The following is a 27,045-nucleotide window of genomic DNA, read 5'->3' as shown; positions in this document are numbered from 1 at the left end:
GTCGGCTCATTCTCCTCTGACCTCTAGCATCAACAAGGCATTTTTGCTCACAGGACTGCCACATACTGGATGTTTTCCCTTTTCACACCATTATTTGTCAACCCTGGAAATGGTTGTGCTTGAAAATCCCAGTAACTGAGCAGATTGTGAAAAACTCAGACCAGCCCGTCTGGCACCAACAACCATGCCACGCTCAAAATTGCTTAAATCACCTTTCTTTCCCATTTGACTTACAGGAGTTCAGGAGATTGTCTTGACCAGGACCACACCCCTAAATGCATTGAAGCAACTGCCAGGTGATTGGTTGATTAGATAATTGCATTGAGAAATTGAACAGGTGTTCCTAATAATCCTTTAGGTGAGTGTATGTTGTATTGAAATGTTTAAATCTACCAGAGCTGCCTTGTGGTAAATTGCAGCCAGTTTAACACATGGCATAGTTTTAGGATGACAACAATCCATTGAGTCCTTTGAATTCTTTCACTTACAAATTATGATAAAATCATTTACCAGAATGGTTTATTTCTTGTTTGCTTGTCAACATTCTAGTTTTTAATATGGTTTGATCATCAAACGGTTTTGGCATTTGTCTTGATGTGGCATGTGTGAGACGCAGATGGACTTTTATCAGTCTCTCTTTATTATGTTAAAACGGTGCCAGTTGTCGCCAACTGTTTCACATCGTGAACCTCAGACAGCCTCCAGGCGGTACAAGAGCAGTTCCTGCACTCATTTAGAGAGCGCTGTTACAAGTCTTTTTCAGGACGCTCATGTAGTGACGTCTCCAAATGTTTGAAGAAGCCATTAGGGAATGAACTTGAACTTTGTACTTAAAGTAGTTTAATTACTTCACCTTAGCCTACTTACATTAAAAGTATCTTAAGGCAGGGTTATGATCAGAAGGACCGTGAGCGCCTTTAATTTGGGCTGTTTTTGAGATCATAGCAGCGTAACTGCAGGCATAGAGAGCGAGGGAAGGAACTCGTGGACTATCTGTTTTCTTACAGACTGTGTGATCAGTCAAAGTGCCACTTATCTGTGTGATCTGATCAATGCAGGTGACAGTAATCTGGTAAATGACCTTCTGCCTGCATGTCTGGACTGTCAATATCTGGGTTGAGGTGGGCTTATTCTGATCAATTCTCAAGATCATCTCTCATTGACTGGATGTCTTAGTTTTAGTCTCATAGCTTAAAGCATTTAAATGACAGTTAGAGATACACTAGCAGCAAGCTTTCAAACGGTATACTTAGTTTCATATGGTTCATATACTATACTAATATTGTACTGCATACTTAAAGGTGTTTTATCATAGGGAGTCTAATTTAGCGTGATCTGAGATAGTGATAGAAGTAAAATGTGACAGTCTGTCAAATCTTGTGAGGCATGGTAAAGAGTCTTAGACTTTTTGAACTATGTAAGTAAATGTTTTACTCTCCATGAAATCAAATATTTGTTTTGTGGCTTTTAGTACGAACATGACAGACTTAGGGCCAGATTTACTAAACGGAGCAAAAAAGCGCAAATGGGAATGGTAATATCTGTGGTTTATTTTAAAAAAAGACACAAATTAAAGAAAACATGTGCAACAGCTGATTTCCATAATGACCAACGCTATCTACTAAGAGCAGCACAAATTAATTGGGCAGAGCTGATGCAGAGCTGATGTTCTTCAGGTGCGGGTGATCTAGTGTACTAATGCCTGATGCGCTTGAGTTTAGCACAACGGACATCGCAGCTGAAAAGGTCTCCTCCTAGAATAAACAATTGTAGCCATTTCCAGCTCAAAGTTGTTTAAGACATGCTTTTTGGCATTAAATAATGGCAAATTCCACTTATTTCACAAGCGCAAACCTTAGTAAATCATGTGCATGATTATTTAAATAATCTCCTCCCATAAATTTTGCGTCTGAAAAGGAAACACCTAGAAATGCATAATAAGGTCAGGCGCAAAAATTACTAGACTACACCTTTTCAGGTTTAATTATCCACTGCTTGTCTTTAATAAATTACGATATAGGGTACTTTGCGCTGGCAGTAACTGTAAATCTTTTACCTTTAAAGCTCCACTGTGTAGGATCTACTCCCATCTAGCGGTGAAAGTCTATATGACAAGCAACTGAATAATACTTTCTAGCCCCCCCCCATTCGGAACGCGTTTTAACTCGTACGGTGGCCCGGCCGTGTCATGCCAAGGTTAACATGGCTTCCAGTAGCTATAAAGCAAAAGCAATGAGAAAAAAATGAACAATTTGCAATGTCCTTTGCCTGTGATCCATCAAAGCACACAGATTTATGTTTAACATGAAAAAAGTCTGATTGTCATGATATGTCCGCTTAAAATCACATACAAAAAGCAACCATGACGGGTTTAAATGGACGCAAACTAATATTATGTCAAAGTACAATGCTTATGTTTTAAGTAAGCGTTACATGTCCGTGTATATGTAAGAGCTTTCTCTCATATTGGTGAAAAAAGATCGTGCAACTTTCACACGCTTGTAAAATGAAATGAAAGACGCGCAGATCAGACGCTTTTATCAATGAAAGGCTAAAAATAGGGCTGTCACCGTGTGTTTGTGCTAGAGTTCAGAAAAGATGAAAAACATTTTTCTCAGTACCTCAGATTACATAAATGGGCGGAGAGACGGCGTGTGTCTGTTCGAACACATTAAACCACATGCATGTTTACACTAACAAGTGTTATGCATAATCATGCTAAAGTTAGCCAAGGAACTATAAAACTTCAAGTTTACAACATGGACTGTATCGATGTAAACGAATATGCTGAATTACCTGTGGAGAATATAGAAAGTGCAACTTCAGTGTCCCTTGAGCCCCATCTTGGAAAACTAACTCCAATAGTGACTTTGGTCTTGATGTTTTTCCTGTCACGTTGTCGTTTAAAATCCCCGTTTCGCTTCCTTGGCGATTTGTTTTAATGTCCTCGAGAATATGTCTTCAACAGGCTTTCAAATCAAAGCATTAGATCGCAGGTTCATCACGGTTTGCAGCTGTCGCAGCTGAAGGATTCAGCTACGCAGGTCACAGGCTGGATACGTCATCAAGCCTGGTTTATTTAAATCAACTGAGCATTACATTCGCAAGTCATACGCATATTACATCAATTTACAATTAACTAAGAATAATTGTCAGCTTTATAATTGTTAATATTCTGAAATAAGACTGTCTTGATGACGTATACCGCCTACACATGCAACCTCCGGAGGCTTCAGCTATCGGCCAGCGTGAGTGTAGAGTGAAAGCGCGAAAGGCGGAGCTTGAATTTCAGGAATGTCCCTCGTTGGCGAATGTATTTCAAAGATGGAGGCACAACATGGATTCAGCCAGAGAGCGCTTCGACGGTATGCATTTTAAATAGCAGATTCTACACTTACGAGAATACTTTGATTAGTGGGGTGGAAGTAATTACACATGAATGAGCACATACTTTTGAAAGAAAACATGGGTTTTTGCTAAGAATTAACTCAATAAAGTACACAGTGGGGCTATAAATAATGTCTTTAAAATTATTTCAGTGATAGAACAACTTTTAACTGGACAAATTGTACTGTTGCTGCAACCTGAGCAGCCTTCTAGCTACAAGCACACTCTGAAAGTGGTGGTGGAGGGTAGAGCACACAGCCCCGCCCCGCCCCCTACCTGCAGAAGAGTGTCTGATACCAGGCATTGTTGCGCTTTTCAACCACATGGGGGAGCTCTAAGTCATTTTTACATGGAAACTACATAATGTTGCTTTAAAGTCCCCTTGTGATATTATTGTTTATATGCCTATGTGTTGTTTTTGATATGGTTTAAGACAAACCATGTGCAAATTCATCATTCAACTCAATTGCTGAGGATTTTCTTTATGAAATTTGAGTTTTCCAAAGACAGTTTTATTCCCGCTTCACAAACATGTAATCACCATAATTTCTGAACGAGTCGATCAGTAGTGTGAGCCATGCGAAAGAGTGAAGTTGGTGATTAATTTGCATATTCATATCTATGGTCCGAGATGTGTGATTGTGTAGAGGGGGGACTACTGTAATACTAAATGATGCAAGGGTGTAGAGTTAAGATGTTTAAAGGTTACTTACATATACAGTACCATTACGATGCTCATAGATCAGTTTTAAGTGATTAAAATGTCAACTACAGGGGATAACTACAAACTAGTGTGCTCCAAAATATTAATTTGCATTTAGAAGGTAAGCATTTAAAACAGTGTGTCACTTCCATCAATACGGATCAAGTATTTTTATTACAACATTTGTCACATCTGTTATATTTTCTGTATATGCTACATCTACACTGTATTTATACATGAAACTTTGTGGCTTTTGTCATATTCAGCAATGTTGCGAACAACAGACCTGTGTCACTTTTCATTTCGACTACATCTTGTTTATATTTAAATTACGGTTGCTTTCTGGCCTTTCTTTTGTGACTTCAGCTTGAGGAATGTTTTGTCAGGTGAGATGTTTTATCATTCTCATGTCTTCCATGGTTATTTTTTATTCTCATTCTCTAAAGGTCAAAGTGTGAATATCTCTAAGGGTAACATTTATTCTCCAGTCTATTCATGAGTGATTCGCACATTTCTTATACACACCTGAATGTTATTTTCATCTTTTTGAACATATTAACATAGTTCCCTATAATGATGTCTTGTACAGCTTTACAATATGAGTAGGATTATTTGTGTTTAATTTAAACATTAATATAACCTGACAGATTGAATGTATAGTGGGGTCTGACGGGTGGGTCTTTATTCACAGTCTGTCTCAGTTATTCTCTCTAGTGTACTGCACAAAATAAGCAGCTGCTGTTTGTACACACCTCAGTTGATAATGAGGATTCAGTGTTTACATGAACCTTTCAACATTAATATTTATGTTTTCCTGATGTGTCAATGAATACTAAGTGATACGAGTGCCCGAGCTGGAACGGAAAAGACAATTTTTCATTTTTAAATAGTACAGTCGCATCTTGTCCATTAATTTTAAATCACGCTGCAACCCGAAGCAATTTAGTGTTTAAAGGTGAAGTGTATAATTTTCCCGAAAGCATTTAATCTCTGCTGTCTTTGTCCTTCAGAGACAAATATACAATCACAAAACAGGGGCTCAGTAGTGCTTTCAGCATTTATTTGTTATCTATTTGTTATGTTTTTGTTAGGTTTGTAATGATGATGCAAGGAGCGTTTGGTTCTTCCGCTGTTTAATTATTACACAACAACTAATTCCCCAAAATTCCCAGTGAGCTATTGAATAAATGGATTTGTCCTTGAGTCTCTAATGAATTTGTGAGTCAGTTTAACCTTCATCCTCCTACAGGATGTGACCACTGAGAGTTGGGTCTCATGTTACACTTTATCAATATTGATCCCAATTTGATGTTTGTCCATGTTCAGATTGTCAGTTTTGCTCTCTCTCTCTCTCTCTCTCTCTCTCTCTCTCTCTCTCTCTCTCTCTCTCTCTCTCTCTCTCTCTCTCTCTCTCTCTCTCTCTCATTTTCGTGTGAAGGATTGTACTATACTTTGTGAACAGTCTAGCATGAAATGTTACACAGATTAGGGATGCTCACATGCAGCAGTATTTTATTTATTTATTCGGTTCTCCTCTTTAATGCAATTGAGCCAAACAGTTTTAGACAGAAAGAAGTGGGCCTCCCGATGATTTTTGCCCTTTGTGTAGGTTGTTAAGGTTAATTTTAACAATCTGCATGCACATATTCATCCGGCTCTCATGGGGTAAATTGTTCCTTTCAAACTTTCACAATTATTTCTGATATATATATATATATATATATATACACAGACGCAAGCTGAAGATTGATTTAGGAAAGTGGGAAGCGAGAATAATTTGATGCCTGCGGTATAACCTCTAACTCGATGCCGGTGTTGAGTGCGAGAACATTTTTTCTTCCTGCAATTTAACTTAGTACAGTTAGTTTTTTAAAACTGTCATGGTATTAAAGGAGTACGTGTTATTCAGAAGAGAATAGACGCCCTTTTGCTGTTTGTGTAAAAGAATATTCACTTTTATTATTTTATTTATTTATTTATTAATACGTTATTTCTTACTCTAAAGTTTTCTTTTCACCATTTAATGTATGTGTTAATGTACAGATATCTATAATGTGACCCTGTCTGTCTAGGCTAAAATCTCATAGTCCATTATTGAGATTAGAAGCATCAATTTAAGCATCGATTTATGACTTTCATTTCAACATTTGACAAGACCTTACTTAGTCAATATTAAAGAAATTACAGCTGATGATTTCTGTTTAGATCCACCAAATATAAATTGTTATAGGAAATAATTAGCTTTTTTAAGATAATGCAGCATATTGAAACAGCATATTTTGCATATTTTTCAAAGTATTAAAGTATCTTTTGACATTTTTAACTCATTTAAATATAATAACATCCACACTGTCATATAACTGTTGAGGGTCAAATCAAATTTGTAAACTTACTGACTTAATTGGAAAAATAAACAAAAATGGCATTTGCATAATAATTTGGAATGCGGTGTGATTAGGATGATTTTATGTAGAGTAGGCTATGTACAGTAAATCAGGAGTCAGCAGAAATCCTAATAAACTCTGTTCAAGTGGTCAATAAATTCCTGCAATCTCTCAAATCATCTGTGACAGGAGCAGACAAAACACCTTTTTCCTGTCTTTTCATGATGTAAAAACTTAAATTTAGATATACTGGCTATGTCTGTTGTAAAATTGTTGTCTGCAATTTTAAGGAATAGTTCACCCATATATGAAGATTTTTTTATAATTTACTCAACCGCATGCCATCCCAGATGTATTTGACTTAATTTCTTCAGCTAAACGCAGATAAAAAATATGCATTGAAATGTCATCATGTTATCGTCTTATATGAGGCTCAACATGGCAGAGCTCCAAAAAGCACAAACATCCGTCATTACAGTAATTCAGTGGGTATATTGTCTTCAATACGCTTGTCAGAGAAAACTTTTTAAAAATGTATATTTTTAGCTATCCATACATCAAATATCCATGTAAATATGCAAATCAGCATTGTAAGTTCAAATATGGTGAAATGTTAATAATGTTAAATCTCATTGGTTCTTGTGTGACTTGTAGTGAAACATGCATATGACATGTAATCAGAAGACTTGCAAGAACCAATAAGATTCAGTTATCAGCGATCAACATTCAGCCATATAAATAATTTAACTTAACTTCCGGTAGACTTTATTGTAAAATCAATAACAACAGAGTCGCCCTAAAGTACATTATTTCTGATAAAAAACCAGCAAAAGTGCAAATGTCTAAGGCCACCATGCCACCATAAGATTTGTTGTTTTTGCAATTGTATAGTGATCATATATAATTATTTCTCAGTCTCTTTATTAGAATACAACCAGAACATACAGGAAATGTGTATGTAGTATTAAAACAGTATAAAAGTATAAGCTGAAGTGTCAAGTATTTAGGGTAAACTCCCCTTCCACTTGAGCAATAGCAGCTGCAGGATCTCTTAAACCTAAATTAAATTAAATCCTAATTTCTAATTCTAATCGAATTACATCTTTAGTCTCCTCAAAACGCTCAAGATGTGTTTTGTGCCAAGAGAGGTGACACTAAATACTGACTGATGCCTGAAGAAGACATTTAGTTGCCGAAAATTGTTTTGTTTTTAATTTTGTGTACATATTTCCTGTATTTTCTGTTTGTAAAAGAGTAAAAAATAAATATTAATGGAGATTTAAACTTTGCCATAGTTGCTTTCGGGAAACGCACCCCAGATGGATAAACAAACACATACTGTTAGTTAATTTCGGGCCAGGCAGGTTGTGTGTGCTTAAAAAATTCCGTAGAAATTACAATGTTATTGCAGCTGGGTTGGCGGTAGTTTACCGTAGATTTAAATGTATGTCATTTACTGGCAAGAGTTTGTTCAAAGTTAAATAAATTTTAAATATTAACAAGTCTTTATCTTTACAGAATAAAACTAAACAATAACAGCCTCACGCAAAGCATTCCGGGAACCAGAAATCATCATCAACTTTTTTCAGTTTTTTGCTTCAGATTTTGTTTCCCAGAATGTTTTGCTTGATTCTTTTTTTGTTTTACTCTGTAAAGACAAAGACTTGTAAATGTTTAATGTTCATTTAACTTTGAACAAAATGTTGTCAGTAAAAAACATAAATTTAAATCAACGGTAAGTTACCGGCAACCCAGCTGCAATTTCTACGGAATTTTTTTACAGATAATATAAAACGATCAATTTGTGTTCAACTGAAGAAAAAAAGTCAAAAACATCTGGGATGGCATGCGGGTGTTTAAATGAGAGAATGTTCATATTTTTATAAACTGTTCATTTATATTGTGCTTCAGGGTTCATACACAATTATACACAATTATATTCAGACTCATTGAAGTCCTGGCCACATGGTTGGATGCTGTTTTTCCTATACCACATTGATTGCCAAGAATATGCCTGACCCACCCCCCCCCCATCAACCTCTGTGCTTTAATCACTCAAGGAACTGCTGCGTTCTGTGTTGAGGTGGTGGGCTGAAGATCAGCCTTAGGGTACTTCTCACATCCATGCCTCATTTGACGGAAAACATCATGCTTTCTTATGTTTGGTCTCTTGGCATTGATGCAGTTATAGCAGGAGAAAAATAAATAGTTACATATATGCCCTTAGGTTGTTATAGCTGAACTGTGTGTTTGAAAGTGAGTGACAGGGTTTGATGAAAATAATCATACTGCTTTATCAGAACCAAAGTTCTTCACTCATAGAAATGTTTTGACACCATAGCCGGATTTTTTTAGGAAATCGATCCGTTTTAGTATGCTGCATAAGATAGGGATGCATCTGTTGTGTTGGGGGTGTATTTAAAGTTTAATCTCTATAGGAAAATTTTGTGTAATCCCAGACAAGTCAATAGAAGGATTAATGTCTCTTCTTCAAGCATGAAATGAGAGTTTTCTTTTAACCAAATTCAGTAGAAAGCCAAGCTCTTTCTTTCTCCACTTCTGTCTTTGGATAGCTCACTGACAGCCATTGAACTAAATAACTTTTCGTTCTTCTACTCACATACCATTTCCAATTTGACTCTTTTCCTTCTGCAGGGAATGGGATACAGATTCTGTTCATCTGATCTACCAGGCATTAGTGGAATCAGTGCTAAGACACAGAGCAAATATTTCTTTTGCTTAATTTGTTTGAAGATCGAAGAGTGGAACCTTATTATAGAGAAATTATCATTACTTGATGTGCCGTCGTAGCGTTGACAGCTGTGATTATGTCACTTTGTCAGGCACTAACAAGGATTTGCAGAATCAAAAGAATATCATTGTTCAGGAATGGATTGTGTTCATCATGCATAATGCAATTTCATCTGCCCTCTCTATTTTCACATTTCCCGTTTCAGTGATTTAACACATAAAATTTGATGAATCGCAAATGTATCCACATCTCTTATTTGGATAAACCTCATTTTGTCTTCATCAGAGGTACTAAAAGAGCAGTAAATATAAAATTCAAAGTGTGTGACCTCACAATAATGGTTTGCTCTTCATTAAATGGTAGAAATATGAATTAAAAAATATGAATATGTTTTTAAATCACTTTTACTCATATGTAAAACAACTTCCAGCTCATTTAAAGGACAAGTTCGGTATTTTTACACTTAAAGCCCTGTTTTCAGATTGTTTATGATAAAATAGAACAGTTTTGAATGAAATTTGGACAAAGGATGCTGTCCCGAGAATTTTCGGGTGTTTGTTCTATCACCTTCCACCTCTGCAATGGCTGTATAGGTGCACTGGAACAATCCTTTCTAAAATGCATTAAACTTTCGTTTACAAAGACGTGAAACTCACCAAGTGGTCAGGGGTGTTCACTGCTGACACAAAAATCGCTGCAGAAAATGCTTTCCAACGGGTGTTTTACCATTCGTTGTAAACTTGTGGACCTATTTTTCCAAACGCCTCACACCCGTATATTCTTCCGTTGAGAGCTTGAATAATAAACACTCCAGCCCAGTTGGTGGCGATAATCCACCTTTGCCAGTTGCAAGAATACAAACAACGTTCCTGTCGCGGAGTAATACCGTACCTCACACCAGATCTAATTAATACAAGTCAATGGAGTTGGACAAATACTACGATAAAACCTGTTGGAAAGCAGCGATCTTTTGCAGCGATTTTTGTGTGAGTATATCAGTGAACACCCCTGATCACTCGGTGAGTTTCATGACTTTGTAAACGAAAGTTTAATGCATATAGACCCATTGTAGATGTGGGAGGTGATAGAACAAACACCCGAAAATTCTCGGGACAGCATCATATGTCCAAATTTCTGTCAAAACTGTTCTATTTCATCATAAACAATCTGAAAACAGGGCTTTAAGTGTAAAATACCGAACTTGTCCTTTAAAATAGTATGTGGAAACAAAATGTATGTCATAAATGACAATGATTATACCTAAAAAATGTTTTTTTTGTTGAATGTCCAAAGACACACAATGAATAACTAATAATAAAGCAATACTTAAATGATAAGTGAATAATAAAAAATTGGCCAATAATTGGCATAGTCATTGTATTTTGCTACAATAAAACCTTTCTTCTTTAAAGTAAATAAATGGGCAAATGTACAAATATTGGGACAACTAGGAACAGCATTTTTCCTCAAATTCACACTGTCCATCAATGTCCATAGCACACTGGACATTACAACTCTTGTCTTGTTCGTATCAACAGGACAGGTTGTTCCTGAGGATCTTTGTGAAGATGATGCGCCTCCTAAAGAGGTCTCCTGTGAGATGTCCTGTCCTGGTGACTGTGTCCTCAGCTCATGGTCTGACTGGTCCTCCTGCTCCCACAGTTGTTCAATTAAAAACTCTGAAGGCAGACAGAGCCGCACACGGACCATATTAGGATTACCAGGGGAAGGTTAGTCAACTATTTCATGTTTCTCAAAAAAAATCATCTCAGTATGATTCCATATTTTATTTATTTAGAGTTTAATCAGACATTGATTTTTTACCATAAGCTCAGATATTTGGCATAAATTCATTTGTAGTTTAATCAATTAAAAATTTTTGAACAGGCATGTTAATGACAACCCCTTGCAAATGGTGTATTGAACAAATGTTTGACATAAATCTGGAATTGTGAAACCCCTGGGGATGCAGGTGTCATCTCCAACCATGTTCCTTTCTCACTGCATTTTTAAATGTGCAAAAACATTAATGAATGTTGCTATTGATTTCACAAAGAAATAGTTGAATCTCACCCTGTGGGTGACATAACACTTAGCTGATGTTTGTTTTATGAGTAAAGCGACAGTTTTGCATTCTGTAGAATTAATTTACAGGAATGGTGATAAAAATGTGTTCTCTGGATTGCATTTTTCTGTCTGCCTACATACAGCTGTTTTTTTCCAATAGCACACAGTTACTCTGAAATGACAGAAAGAATGGTATAATTAAGACTTAAATATACCTTAGCCAAGAGACTCCTGCCGCCCCCTCCACTGCCACACACACAGACACACATGCACACACAATGGTAAGAAACCCTGTTGCTGTTACACACCGTTCTTTCCATGTATCTTTGGAAAATAAAAATAATGTCCCAGCCTCATATTCTCTACACACCATCCACCGAGTGTCATTAATCAGAAAAGCCCTTATTAATATTCAGCCGGTCGACGTTAGACTCATAATGAGTCCCTGTGTTATGGAGAAAGGCTGAATGTCAATACAATGTCATTAGCTTCAAGGGCAGATGGCACAGGAATTACTTTTAATTATATAAGGTGAGGAAGTAAATCTGGAGACTGATCCAGCAGAAGTTGTGGCAGGTGTTTCTGCATCAGGTGAGAGTTGCGCATTTCATTTGCTAGATAAGGTGAAGATGATTTCGGAAGATTTCTGCAGGTGTTTAACAATACAACAGCAAAAGTGTTGCCGTTAATGTATCAAATAAGAAACATATCCATGGTTTTACTAGGAATTAGCCCAAAACGGCAAAAACATTATTTGGACAGAAGTTTATAAAATGGTTTACAATACACACACCACACACACACAATTTTTTTTTTAAGGAATGTGCAGAAAGAACTTGTAGGTAGATTTTCCCATGTTGCTCTTTCAACATTGTTTGATTTATTTGCCCAACCTGACAGAAAAATAACATATTTTTAGCTGAAAATGCAACTATCTTAGCCAATAGTTTGAGTTTAAAGGGATAGTTCGGCTGAAAATGATATTAAACCCATGATTTACTCACCCCCAAGCTGTCCGAGTTGCACATGTTCATCGTTTTTTAGACAAACACATTTTCGGATATTTTAGAAAATGTTTCAGATCTTTTAGTTGATTAAATGTAATGTTACAGGGTCCACGACCTTCAAGTCCAAAAAAAGTGCGTCCATCCTTCACAAATTAAATCCAAACGGCTCCAGGATGATAAACAAAGGTCTTCTGACGGTAATCCGCGCGGTGTTATTGTAGAAATATCCATATTTAAAACTTTATTAACGAAAATAAATACCTTCCGGTAGCGCCGCCATCTTAGTCTCGTCCGCATTCAGGATGAGAGCTTACGCAGCCTACGGAGGCTACTCTGCTGCTGCTCTGTGCCCCCGCCCTCCGAATTTGTCATACGTCAATAAGAAAAGTGCGTACACTACGCTAATACTCTCTACTGAATACAGAGGAGTCTAATGGCGGCGCTACCGGAAGGTATTTATTTTCGTTAATACAGTTTTAAATATGGATATTTCTACAACATCACCACGCTGATTACCCTCAGAAGACCTTTGTTTATCATCCTGGAGCCGTTTGGATTTAATTTGTGAAGGATGGATGCACTTTTTTTGGACTTGAAGGTCGTGGACTATGGGTGGACCCCGTAACATTACATTTAATTAACTGAAAGATCTAAAACATTTTCTAAAATATCCGAAAATGTGTTTGTCTGAAAAACTATGGACATATGCAACTCGGACAGCTTGGGGGTGAGTAAATCATGGGTTTAATATCATTTTTGGCCGAACTATCCCTTTAAGGTAGCCTTAAAGGAAAACACCACTGTTATTTAATATTTTACTATGTTTTTACTCCAACTTAGACAAATTAATACATACCTATCTTTTTTCAATGCGTGCACTTAATCTTTGTACAGCACGTCGTGAATGTGTTTGCATTTAGCCTTGCCCCATTCCTAAATAAAATGTGGCGATTTTTTAATTGGATAAAAATGTGAACTACATTGTAAGACGGAAGAGCACTTTTTTTGCAGCACTTCAACCTCGGGCGCAGTAATATTGACAGAAATTTGAATGAGAGGGGGAGTAGTCAGAAGTGATGATGTTACTGTGTGCCGAGGTTGAAGTGCTGCAAACTAACTGCTCTTCCGCCATACAATATAATTCACATTTTTTATCCACTTAAAGGTAGGGTAACACATTTTGAAAAATGCTAACGGTAGCCGCCTAGCAATGAAATCCCGATCCCACCCTCAAGTCAAATCGCTCTCCAAAGTCACGCCTCTTTCAAAACACATGAACACGTACAGATCAGACTGTCACGTCTCATGTCTCATTCACCAGTGAGAAAACTTTGCAGTACAAAGTGAATAACACTTCCAAAATAACCAACATAAACAACTGGTTTACATCAGAATTAGTTTAAGCACACGTTCGGTTGTGTAGACGTAGTAACTATATCGTTATGCTAAACCGTAACCGAACACAAATTTCATAAGCAACACAACGTTTCATCAAAGTAGAATATCTGAATCCATCTCAGTTCAAACATATCGCGTACCTACCTTACCAAAATAAACAGTGCAACGACCCTTTCAGACCCTTTGCCTCCTGTAGCTGTTTGCATCTTGCGGTAAAGCAGTAAAGTTACAGATGTTAATTTGAGTTTTTGCTCTTGCTGATCCAGGCAGTTTTTGCTGTTGTTGTTATAAAAGATGCATTTAGTTTTGTTGCTCCTGTGTAGGTTCCCTGCAAGTAAGCCTACGATGGCCCTTTATGGGCCCACTTAGGGCTATTCTAAGGGCCCCGCGCAGGTTTGCTCATTGGCAAAACGTTGGCCCTTTAGCGCTGGCCCTGCGCGGGCAGCCCTCACTTAGCCCCCAGGAAGCCCTCATACACAAAAATCCCCAGAGTTAAATGAACACTGCTGGATGTATATATTGTCCCATCTTACAGAGTGTTAAAAAGTAACAATGAAGCAGAATTAAAAGCTGTGTTATCCTCTTTCTCACCATCTCTGTCTGAAACCTAAAATTGCATTTCACATCTTACTTTTAGAGTCATTTTCTTAACTTATGTTCAGATGTTGGCTGTTTCATTTAAAGTCACCATTATTGTGATCAGTGGTTGTTTTAATTGGACTTTGACTCTTGACCGTTGGCTTGATAGTGTTTTTTGGCTGCTATATCTAAGTGTGTTTAAAACACATGTTATAGCAAAGAAAAGGCAATAGTAATTGAATATTGATGGTTGATACATAAACAACATCAAACATAATCATTTAATGAACAGATTTATTAATATAGTTTTCTCCCTTATCAGAAGCATCATTTTCTGTTAATAATGAAATACTACAGTGTAAGGTCCAGAACTTTCATAGCAGTTTATCATTCTGAAGGATTTTGATAGTTTGCACATAAACATTAACCGCTGAATGATGTAGATGCACAGACATCAAGAATCAGAGTATGAATCTCAACAATGGTGACAAAGAAAATGGTAAATAAAGGTCATTATTTATTCATGCCGCAGTGCATTCTGGGAGTCCTGGATGAGATTTGTAATTTGTTGATACCCAGCATGCATTGCAGCATGAAGCTTTTCATTTTATTGTCACCATCATTGTGATTCATACTCTGATACTTGATATTTGTGTGTCTACACAACAAACCGGTTAATTTTCAGTGTCAGTGTTTCAAAATTCTTCAGAAAGACAAACGGCTAAGAGAGAGCTGGATCTCATACTATTATCACATTGTCAGAGAAAGATCATTCTGATTAGTGTGCAAACAATAAATTAATACATACGTTTTTATATGATGATATTTAGACTTTATTTACAGAACTGACCACCACCAAAGTATCGCACTCTGCTATAACAAACATGTCTTAAACTCACAAAGTTATAGCAATCAAACAATTGAGCACTGTCAGAGTCACTAGTCAAGTTTAACTAAATCAAACACTGATCACAATAGTGGTAACTTTAAATGAAACAAAATCTCAACCTAAAGTAAGAAAATGACTCTACCAATAAGATGTAAAAATACAATTTTAGGTTTCAGACAGAGATGGTGAGAGAGAGGATAACAGCGCTTTTAATTCTGCTTCATTGTTACTTTTTAACACTCTGTAAGATTGGGACAATATATACATCCAGCAGTGTTCATTTAACTCTGGGGATTTCTCTATGTGAGGGCTTCCTGGGGGCTAAGTGAGGGCTGCCCATGCAGGGCCAGCGCTAAGGGGCCAACGTTTCGCCAGTGAGCAAGCCTGTGTGGGGCCCTTAGGCTATGCCCATACAGGCCCATTGTAAGCTTACTTGCAGGGTTGTCAATTCAGCAGAAAAGTTTGCTGTTCTCGCTGTTTACAGACAGAGCGCACGTGAACGCGCCGATGACGTATGGTGTCTGCGTGGACTCGCTGCGCGGTGGGAATTCAAATTACGCTTACGTATGAGGGACATAAAAGGAAATGTCCGTTCGGACCGAAATCTATGATTTGTAGAACATTTTTTGGTCCTACGCCTTTCACAGATGACATAAATTTTTACAAATACATTTAAACTACTTAACACAGTGATTGCTATCAGGATGCGAGGAGACTTTTAACCAGCATAACTAAAAATGTTTCAGGATCAAATCTGTTACCCTACCTTTAACGATCACCACGTTTTATTTTGTGCCACCATACTTACTCGTGTAACTACTCATGTAACAGCCTTTAAATAGGGAAAACATGAAAGTGTTTGGTGGCTTCTAAATTCATCCCTGTTTGGATCCTATGGAATGAATAGGGCTTGGTTAAATGCTAACACATTCACGGCACGCTGTAAAAAGATTAAGTGTACGCACTGAAAAAAGATAGGTGTGTATGTTTGTATAAGCTGAGGTAAGAACATAGTAAAACATTGAAATGTTTAACCCTCAGAAACCTAATCAATCCTCGACGATTGAAAACGGCACCTCTGATTCATATTTAAATAATTTAATAACCTTAAAACGTAGCTTCTTCCCGTTTTTTTCTGCTAATAGCTGAGGAGTTAGCCATCACGGGGATATATTTGGTTTCTTTCTAGCTTTTACAGAAGGTTTTCTATCCAGCCTGAAACTTGTCCCTCTTTTCGGAGTTGTTCAGCAATGCATCTAAACTCTTACACCCTAGATTTATCCACTTGATGTCCATAATTTATCAATGTTTCTGTTGGGTTTGCCGCTAGCTCAATGCTACAATGTTCACTGATGCTTTCTGTTTGTGTGCGTCATCACGCATGTGACTTGAGGCTTGCATCAATAAATGTCATGAAAACGCCTGGACTTTTTTTGTAAAAATGTAAATAGTTTTTGATCTGTATAATTTATAATGTTCATTTCTGTGCTCCAGGACTCCAAAGACATGAGACAACTGTTTTACAGAGGAAAAATGCTTAGCTTTTATTCTTTTGTGTGTGATTACAATAAATATATAAGTGATTCAATTTCCGTTTTATTTTTTTATTTGTCTTTGGTCCCATAACTTTTTTTACATTCATGTGACATCAATACAAAACAAACATTCTGACAGTCCAACTTGTCTTAAAAAAAAAGATGTTTGTAGATTGTCTGTGCACAACAGGGTTGATGTTTTACAAGCTTTTTAAGAAAATAAAACCAGACGGACAATACATTGTAAAAATGACCTTAGGGCTCTTAGGGTTAAGTCATTTTTCTGTTTTACAAATTGCAGATTCAGCACAGACAGGCCTAAAATTTTAAAAGGCTACTTTTACACAATTCATTCACAAACTAATAGGCTGTAGATCAACCAATTTCTCCTGTTCATACAGTATATCTACATCCTTGTGCACGGGTCCCAGTAGAGTTCTTATTCATGTTTCTTGTCCTCATGTAGGTCGTTAACATTTTATGGAGCATTAAAGCAAACTTAAGAGAGGCTTTTCAATCCATAATGTAGTTAATGATCTTTCCTATTCACAGATAAGGCATGTCCAGCTGCTACTGCTCTGGAGGAGTGGAGGACTTGTAATGATCATCCATGCGTCATATTCTACTGGGAAGCGTCGCCATGGGGACCGTGCATTGAAGACTCCTCCATGAATGTAAATGGAACGGGGTACTGGAACGGAACGGCCACCTGCGCAGCCGGGGTGCAGATTCGTAAGGTGGTCTGCATGAAATTGGGCGTCGGTCCAGTTGTTCCCAAAAGGTGCCTTGTTTTGATTACATGTGATTGTGTATTTGTGTACTTCTACATGCCACTGTAAATGTTTTGTATAGGTTAGATTATTGAAGAGCATAGATTTTCCATTGTGTGTATCATTGAGTTAAATTTGTCTAATATACTTATCTTTGGTGATGATGACTAGTCACTTGGTGAAGTGGTATATTTGTGTACTGTATAGGACAAAGGCAGTTATTTAGACAGGAAGACACACTTCAAGTTCAAGACTAAAGCAGCGTGCACAAAGCCATCAACTAGCAACACAATCTCATTCATTACAATGGAAGCTTGCCGATTTCCGGAGGAATGAGCGACAGCGACCGTTAGTGATAGAATGGGTGTGGCCAGTAACGCAACAAAGTTTAGAAAAGTTCAACTTTATCAAAATGATGAGCTCTTTTTGGGGGTGACAACCAATGAGAATGAAGCAGTGAAATTCACGTCATTCGTCTTTCATCACTTAATGACAAAACAGTTACTCACCTGAATTAGGAGCGATTCCTTATGACCTAATTTAAAAAGACACGGGAAACACACAAGACGAAATTGCTGGTGGTGTGCATGCACAGTAAGTCACAAAAATCTGACAAATGCCAACACACCTATTTTCTTGGCCGAGTATTTTAGTTTTTATTTTAGTTGTATTATATTTTTAATATTATTATATAATATTAATATATTAATACATTAATAGTTTGAAATTACTTTTATTTTTCATGTTAGTTCAATTAGTTATTCAAATTTTGCTATGAGGATTTGTCGTTTTTAAGTTCTATTTATTAGTTTATTTAACTAACTTTACTAATTAAAACAGTAATTTATTCCAGTTTTAGTTTCGGTTATAAGACCATATTTACTTAACAAGGCAAATTAGCGCTAGAGCGCAATTTTAAAAAAGTGCAGATAGGAGTGGAAATTTCTGTGGGTAATTTATTGACAAGGTGCACATTAACTCATTCCCAACCAGCCATTTTTTTAAAAGTTGCCGTCAGCATTTTTTGTGATCACAAAAAAGTTTCAAAAAATTCCTTCCAGGATTTTTTTTTATAAAAATATATAAACGTACAAATATGTCAAATAAAAGAACAGATCCTCTGCTTTCAAACAAACAAGAAACAAACAAACAAAACGGGGGGGACTTTTAATATCCTTAATATCCTTTCTATATTCTTTTCTCTGCTTACAAACTCTTAAATATTGGTATTTTATTAAAAAGCTGAAATAATTGTATTTTTGTGAAGGAGTTTTGGGTAACACTTTACAATAATGTTCATTAGTTAACATGCCCCTAGCCGTGCGCAAAAGACACAAGGATGTCCTGGCTAGGTTATTTAATATTTTGTCAATGTCATACACTTTGATGTATAATAAGGCTGTGAAATAATGAAAATGGCTAGGCCCTATTAATTTTGTCTGTAAAGCTTTCACAAACAACCACCAGGTCTTTGCCAATTTCACAATACTAAACACAAACATGAAAGACAAGGAAAAACTGCACACTGATGGAGGAAAGTGCAAGCTAGGATTTTTTGGTTAAACTAATATTTGGTCAATTATTTAGCCCCCTTTCTTGTATATTAGCACGTTTAGAGTGGTAGCAATGCATGCCTGATATTTGTAGCAGAAAATGTGAGCTCACTACAACCTCTCATGTACAATAAAGTCGATGAAAGAAATGAAAACCAATGCAATACGATGAATGTCCACCCACAGACTGTTTTAAATGGGGTTGGATAAATATTTTTTGCTTTGGTGTGTGTGTGATTTGGGTTAGATGACAGTTGTAGGTTACAGTTTGACAAGAGTTTAAGTTTGACAAAAGCACAATGTTTTGACTTATTGCGACTGTACACAACACTCTGGAGTTTGAATGATGTCCCACATGAAAAAAATGACGGAGTAGTCTATGTATTGTTTTTACGTTTCCACTGTTCAATCGTGACCGCGCCTCTCTCTCTTTCTCTCTCTCTCTCTCTCTCTCTCTCTCTCTCTTTCTCTCTCTCTCTCATGCACAAGCGCACACACACTCACAGCACGTCTCTCTCTAACAGTAGTTGCGCATTACGTTAATTTTCATGCAAGTTTTATTTATTTTTATATCATGTACATTATATTATAATGTCACTTGTCCTGCTACTACTGGCACTTACATGACCTCTTGCTGGTGTGAAGTTAACTCTGTCTCTCCCTCATCATTACCAGGCTGTGGATGCTCAGGCTTGCGAATTCCGTGAATCCGTGGACCAGTCACGGCCAGTAGGCCGACTCTTCTTCCTCGTTTTTTTTTTACACGTAGCAGCATATAAGTGATCGTATTAGTGCCCCTGCTGTTCGCTATTCATATTGCGTTATTAGACTTTTTTTCCGACGGTCGGGTGACGGCCCTCCGTTGAAAAGCTGTTCTGGACTTTTCCAGAACGCACAGATTGCCAATCCGTCCCTGGATGAACTGCACTTATACAGCATTTATTAATCTTTATTAATGTTAATTTCAACAATTATACTTTATTAAAATTTGGTTAACGTTAGTTAGTGCACTGTGAAATAACATGAACAAACAATGAACAGCTTTATTTCTATTAACTAACATTAACAAAGATTAATAAATACTGTAACAAATGTATTGCTCATGGTTTGTTCATGTTAGTTTACTCTTTCGCCGCCATTGACGAGATATCTCGTCAATCAAGAGAAAATGCTTCCCTGCCAATGACGATATTTTCCGTCTTTTCGCAATACCGCTAATATCTACCCTTCCGCAACTTTTTAAACCCGGAAGTATTGCCCTATGGCAAGCGACTGCATGTCCGTGTCTGTTTTAAAGATCGCTCTGAATGGGATCTCTATGAAAAGTCCGGCTACAAAAATGGAATTTGCTCAAAATTTGGTGTTTTTGCTGAAACCTACCCATATTCAAAAGCTGATTACAAAAGAACCACTGAAGGTAGGATGAAACGTTTTTTTTTTTTTCTTGAAAGCAGAGGGTCTGATCTTTCATTTGGTATATTGTATGTTTATATATTTAAAGAAGAACATTTTCTGGAAGGCATTGAACTTTGGTAAAAATCATGAAAAACGCTGGCGCTGGCTGGCAACTTTTAAAAAAACGCTGGCGGTGAAAGAGTTAATACATTAACTAATGTTAACTAATGAACATTATTATAAAGTGTTACCATTATAGAAATCAGATTCAGAACGATTATCAAAACATACATAGAGTTAATTTATAAATTAATAAATAACATTTTGGCTTTAGTTTTTTCATAAATTGGGCAAGTGAATAATCACGGTATTGCAGATTAACTTAAAAATTCTTCAGAAACACACTTTTTATTTTACACTTTTTTATGCAAATGTTTTTTTTCTTAATTGACAAGATAACTCGTCAATGGCCGGGAAAGAGTTAAAGAACATAGGGGCAACATTTTATTTCCATAATGACTAACGCAATGTACCAAGAGCAGTGCAAATTAGCTTAGGTTTTAAGACAAGTTATTAATGGTGCAAATACCAGTAAACTGACAAGCGCAAACCTTGGTAAATTCGAAAGGTAAAATCCGACAAATATACATGCAAGTCCATGCCTTTTTAACACTAATTTTCACTGTGTGTCTTTAGTAAATCCTGACAGTAGTTTTTTTTAACAAAAAAAAGAGGCACTGCACTGACGCAAGCTGTTAGTAAATCTGGCCCTTAGTGTTTGTTTCATTTTCTTGCAACATTAAGGCAACATTTCAGAATTTTGTTTACGTTGTTTACATGTTTTATTTTTATTTCAAATAGCAGATCCATTAGCATGTTTTTAATAGTGTTTAAAATCACAACTGTCATGTTGGCTTTTTTAACAAACGTAAACCCTTCAACAGGCATTGAACAGCGCAGTTATTGCCTCTGTTAAACATTCTGTTTGTCCGGGGGCCAGCAGCGATGTTGCAAGATATATTTCCACACTGAGATAAAGGCAACGATAGCCTTTTTATTCCTTCTGCGTTCTGATAACATTGATGAGGTAAAGAATATGAATTACATATTTACAGTAAAGACAAGCCCAATGCCTTCGTATCACATTTTTACCTATGTATTTCACAATTAGTGTCATCCATGCAACCTATAAAAGCAAACACTAATAAATATTATTTAGTTTCTGTTCCTCAGAAAGGAGTACTGACAAAAGGCTTTCAAACATGTTTAGTCTATAAAAAACAACTCCAACAAGTAGCAACAGGGGTTTCATACTGATCTGACAAACACCGACAAGCTTATTTTGTGTGAATCATAGCCTTTACAGGATTTGCTGTGGGGAATCTGTTTAGATGTTTGAAGTCAAAACAGCAGAAAACATAAACATTACTATGGCAACTGATGTAGAAATGCTGGATATTGACCGCACTGACCGTCTGAACAAACAGGTCTGATCTCATTACTGGGAAAATGACAACGAGGATAGTCAGTTTTACAGATGAGATTTAAAAAACAATCGAATTTATGTGCAGCTTGAACCGAGTCGGACATATACAACCTTCCTGTTCCACTGAAAGAAATTGTGTTTCGATTTCATCATTACAAACGGTAGAAAACCAACAACTCATCAAACACATTCAAATACTTTATCAGATATGTGCTAACATGAAAAATATTTCTCTCTAAATGTCTGTTCTGGGATTCATTTTTACTACATTCCTCAATGTATCCAGTCTGCATAATGCATTTTAATTGCTTCATCTCTAAGGCACCATCAGTATTTTTTCTCTAATATATATGTGAATCATATATGTATATATCTGATACACAGAAGCTGCAGATCAGTAGCGCATTGCACACAATGTATAAAAAACCCTTGAGTGTATTTAAAAAAATATATAAATAGATGATAATCATGTGAATCATTATCTGCAGTATAATGTCTCCCTTATAAACAATATAACCATGTAGAGATGTTTTTTTTTTACATATAAATATACTTTAAATATTGTTTTGATTAGTACAATTAATTAAACATGATGTACATGGTAATGAAATATGGTGAGCCTCAAACATTATTGTTTCATCTTTCTTATGTAAACCGAAAACGCTAAAAAACAAGCCAATCTTAACATAACACCGACTGTGACGTTACAGTCGAGATGTACGCCCCAACATTATATTACACATTAAATAAAATTACAATGTTGTTACAGTGCTAAAACAGTTAAAGTTTTACTGTTGAGTTAGCGCTAATGCTAGTTAATGCTATATGCTAGCGTTTATGCTGAAGTTCTACTAGTGATGTTACTGTTACGCTTTACAGGTGCATACTGAAAAACACATATAAACTTGGCACCCAAAAATGTCAATTTACAGTCTCTGAACAATTTTTTGGTCACAGAAATCTGTATCTTCGTCTAAAATAGGCTCAAATACAGTATAAAGGGTCTGTTTACTTAATGCAATGTAAGCTACTTACATGAGCCTCATGGGCTCAACATTATTATTTATGACCCTACCAAATAAGGTAATAACATCCCATTTAATATAAGGAAAAACCCTAGGGTTGTAAATGGACTTGTAAAACCATCTCTGGATCATTTTTACACTTAATAAAGTCAGATACCTTCTGTGTAGATATCAAAGAACAATTAATTATATATTACTGTATATCAATGCATTCTTTGGCACCTTTAAGTTTTTGCTTTTTTGTATTATCCAGGGAGATCCAGGGAAGTTGACTGTGAAAGATAGTATGCAATTCTATGATTTCTTGTCAATCCGTGATCATTTTGACCACAAACACATGCTGTCACTTGCAGTGGTCAGGCAGTATAGCAAAATAGACTCTGTGTTGAAACGATCCAGCATTGCTGCACCGTACCGCATCTGCAAAGAGCAAGTACGGACCGCACCCATATGCAGCATGAAGATCTAACCTGTTTGCATGGGAACAAAAAAAATACACACTGCATATGGACTGGATTATATATACTATGAAACAGGTGTGAGAGGATGAAAACATGAAGACATGCATATACAATCAATATTAAACTTCAAACGCAAAAGTAGATTTTGTAAATATGTACATTTTGTTAGACATTATTAGATATTTTTGCCTTGGTGATTGTCTTTAAACCGGCATTGCTGTTCTGCAAAACCGATGTTTTTATCCACATATGTAATTCCACATATTTTTGCTGCACAATCACTAAGCAATCTTGAAATCCATCGCTTTGATAGTTTTCCATTTCTGTGAAACCAGCTGGTGCAATTGACAAATCATAGTTCAAAAACTTGTGGCTGCTTCAAAGACGTTGGCTGCACATGCTATGGCTTGTGGTAGTTTTACACAGCGTGAATACGGTATACAGTAAAAACTGCAAAGGGTTTCTTAAGAGTTGTTCTCATTTCTTTGACCTTTTCGCAAGAGAAGAGTTCTTGATTTTTGAGGTGCTTGTGGTGAAAGCATGTCTTATAAAATTCAGTGTGTCAATATTTTCAGTCATCTGCTGTGAATAGTTGTGAAAGCAAAAAATGACTGGGCTCTTTTTATATTTCCTGAATCAGAAGGGTGGAGGTTCATTTTGCCCCAGGTTTTTCTTTGATAAATGCTCCCTGAGTGAGTCTCATAATGCATTGGGTTAAAATAAAATGCTCTATTGCATTGCATGGAGAGGATATTGTGTTGTGCATCAGGAAACAAGCCTTCTAAATAATGTAGCCGTTTATCCATTTCTTTCTTTTATAATAATGCCACAGAGTTTATAGGGTGGTGTATTTCACAGGCCTCATAATAAGAGAGCTGATGTGCGGAATCTCATTTTGGAGTACTTGCTATTAAATTCACAGTGGGAGAACTTTAGATTTAAATGTGTTAAGGAGCAAGTGATGTCAAAAATGTTGTTTACAATGTAACTGATAATCTAAAGGTACTTTTATCTGTTTTTTTTTTATGTAACTCTTTTGCGTAAGACTTCCGGTGACCCACTTAAGCTAATGGTAGTCATATTGCGAGTGACATGAGTGTGCTATTTTGACTGGCTATACACTGTCAGAAATAAAGGTACAAAACTGTACCTTTTCTATCACTGCGGCTGTAACCTAAGTTTCTGTTTGGTACCTTTACATGATAAAAAAACAGAATACAATTTTGGGTAGATTACCGTACCTCAAGGACCTACATTGTTAGAAAAATGTGAAAATATGTACCCTAGCTGTAAGTAGGGCAGCACTCTTTAAAAAGGTAATTGTATGGACCATTAGGTACAGATATGTAAACATTTAGTACCAATATTGAGATAGTAATATGTATTTTTGAGGTACTAATAAGCTCTTTGGTCCCAGTATGTACCTCTGAGGTACTAAAATGAAATCCTTAGGTGCAAAGCTGTACTTTTTGAAAGGGTACAGCCCCAGTTTTGTACCTTTATTTCTGAGAGTGTAGTTAATATTTATTATGGAATCAAGAAAGACAGGCATTATTTGTGCAGTAAGGGGCTGCCATAATATCCAACCCAGTCTCACCCCATGGCGTCAATATTTGACGACACTTGACCATGCGTCAATATGTTGACGCGGAGGGTATACCTTTCGCGTCACTTTTTGACGAACTGGGGACTTCAATACTATCAGGTACGCGAAATTCTCTTTCCTATTTTCTTACCATTTTCTACCATTTTCGCGTCGGTTTAGGGTTAGATTTACATAATGACATCCCTACCCAAACCTATCCCTAACCCCAATGTCAGTTGACAACTGTTTAATTTCGCGTACCTAATAGTATTGAAGTCCCCAGTTCGTCAAAAAGTGACGCGAAAGGTATACCCTCCGCGTCAACATATTGACGCATGGTCAAGTGTCGTCAAATATTGACGCCATGGGTGTGAGACTGTGTTGTAATATCTGGTACAAACACAGTAAATCTCTACAAAACATTTTTTTTACCATAATTGACACACCAGGTGTCATGGTTCTGCCCTCCTGTCCTTTATTTAATCTAGTCTTGTGGCAGAATCATGACAGACCCTTGTTTTGTGTGAAAGCACTGGCCTTGTTTATTTAGGCCATGTGCTTTCTGTCTCGTCTCCTGACCCCGCCTACTTGTTTCCCCATTAATCATCCCATTATCATTTGATTCATGTCACCTGTTCCCCCCTTGATTTGCTCCCTTATATAATCCTCTTGTATTCCTTGTCCTGTGCTTGTGCATTTGTTTCCATACCTGTGAGCAGTGTTGGGCAAGTTACTTCCAAAGCGTAATACATTATATATTACAAATTACTGTCATTTGAAAGTAATTAGTTACATTACAATATTACAGACTCTGAACTGTAATGAGTTACACTACTTTTGCGTTACTTTTGAGTTACTTTCATCAAAATAACAGAAGTATGACGTGGCATTATGAAATGTTAAAATGTAGTTTATCGATGCTTATAAATCTAGAAGTTATGTGTTGGCCCTCGAGTTTTGAATAGGCACTGTGAAGACTTATGGCAAAATAACAATCACTGTCAGAATCATAAACATAGACAAATGATCTGGTAAAAGTCTGGTAAATGATGGTAAACATACCAAACACAATAAAGCTAGAGCCCACTATGCAACCTATAGACTAATAACATGGCAAGACACGCAACCTCTTTTCATTTCTATTCTTCACTTTTGATTCAGATTCACAGTACAAACCTGGCATGCACTGGGTTGACACAACTTATCAAAAAGTGCTATTGGAGGATCAGGCCTCAAGGAATACAGCTCATTTCAGTACAATATAAGGATTACATGTAGACTAACATATAAAACATAGACAAACAGAGGAACACTGCTTTTTGCCAAACAATGAATATAGGTTCCCATACAAAGGCTGGTAAAAACTTTAAACAGTGATGTTTAAATGTACTATTTAGATAACCATGTTTAAGTCTACACTACGTTGTAGTTTTGGTTGCTGTTTGTTATAAAACTGTAGATAGCATAGTAATAGCATAGCAATCTATTATGTATATGGACTGTAACCATAGCAACGTTAACTTACCTTGTCATTGCTGGTGTGGTGAAATGGATTTTACTGGCAAGATTTCTAAAAGTCTCTTTACTTCTGGGGTTCAAGCAGCATGGGAGACCGATAGAAACTTTCTGTTGCTTTTACTTAGTGCTCTTATTTGCAGTATTATGCGTGTGCGACGCTACCGGACCTGATTGCGACCACTTTAGTCAAAGCTTATACAAGCTTATATTCGGCTCTTTAAGAAACGCATCTATCTTTAACGCGCACCGCGTTCAAATCGCATTTTAAATACAAAATTAAAGTAAAAATCAACATGCTGCATACAGCACCTGGAAACGGCTATACGCTGCGTCCCAAACCGCCTACTTCCATTTAGTAGGCAAAGAGTAAGAGAAGTAGTGCTTTTCGCCTACTATATAGTATGGAAGTATGCGGTTTGGGACGCAGCCTATTTTACCCGCAGATTTTTCCTGTGTGGATGCTGGTCGCGCACATTGGTCAAAAATAAAAAAATTAAATAACACGGTCTATTTTTGAAATGCATTGTTGTAACGTGCGCGTTACTAAGACT

General features: G+C 36.6%; 1 protein-coding gene across 2 annotated transcripts in view; it reads left to right on the top strand.

The window, feature by feature from the left end:
• thsd7ba (thrombospondin, type I, domain containing 7Ba) overlaps positions 1-27,045 on the top strand; it is a 259,565-nt gene that overhangs the window by 147,408 nt on the left and 85,112 nt on the right. For both annotated transcript variants that reach the window (XR_012335112.1, XM_065292788.2), the window contains exons 9-10: positions 10,765-10,956; positions 17,254-17,482. Coding sequence is in view for 1 of the 2 variants with exons in the window: in XM_065292788.2 (XP_065148860.2) it covers positions 10,765-10,956; positions 17,254-17,482 (421 nt within the window). In the remaining variant the exon portion in view is untranslated. The remainder of the gene's footprint in view (positions 1-10,764; positions 10,957-17,253; positions 17,483-27,045) is intronic.

This window comes from Paramisgurnus dabryanus, chromosome 15 (assembly GCF_030506205.2).
Source record: "Paramisgurnus dabryanus chromosome 15, PD_genome_1.1, whole genome shotgun sequence".
In the NCBI taxonomy this organism is placed as follows: domain Eukaryota; kingdom Metazoa; phylum Chordata; class Actinopteri; order Cypriniformes; family Cobitidae; genus Paramisgurnus; species Paramisgurnus dabryanus.
This window is presented reverse-complemented; position numbering and strand designations above follow the sequence as displayed.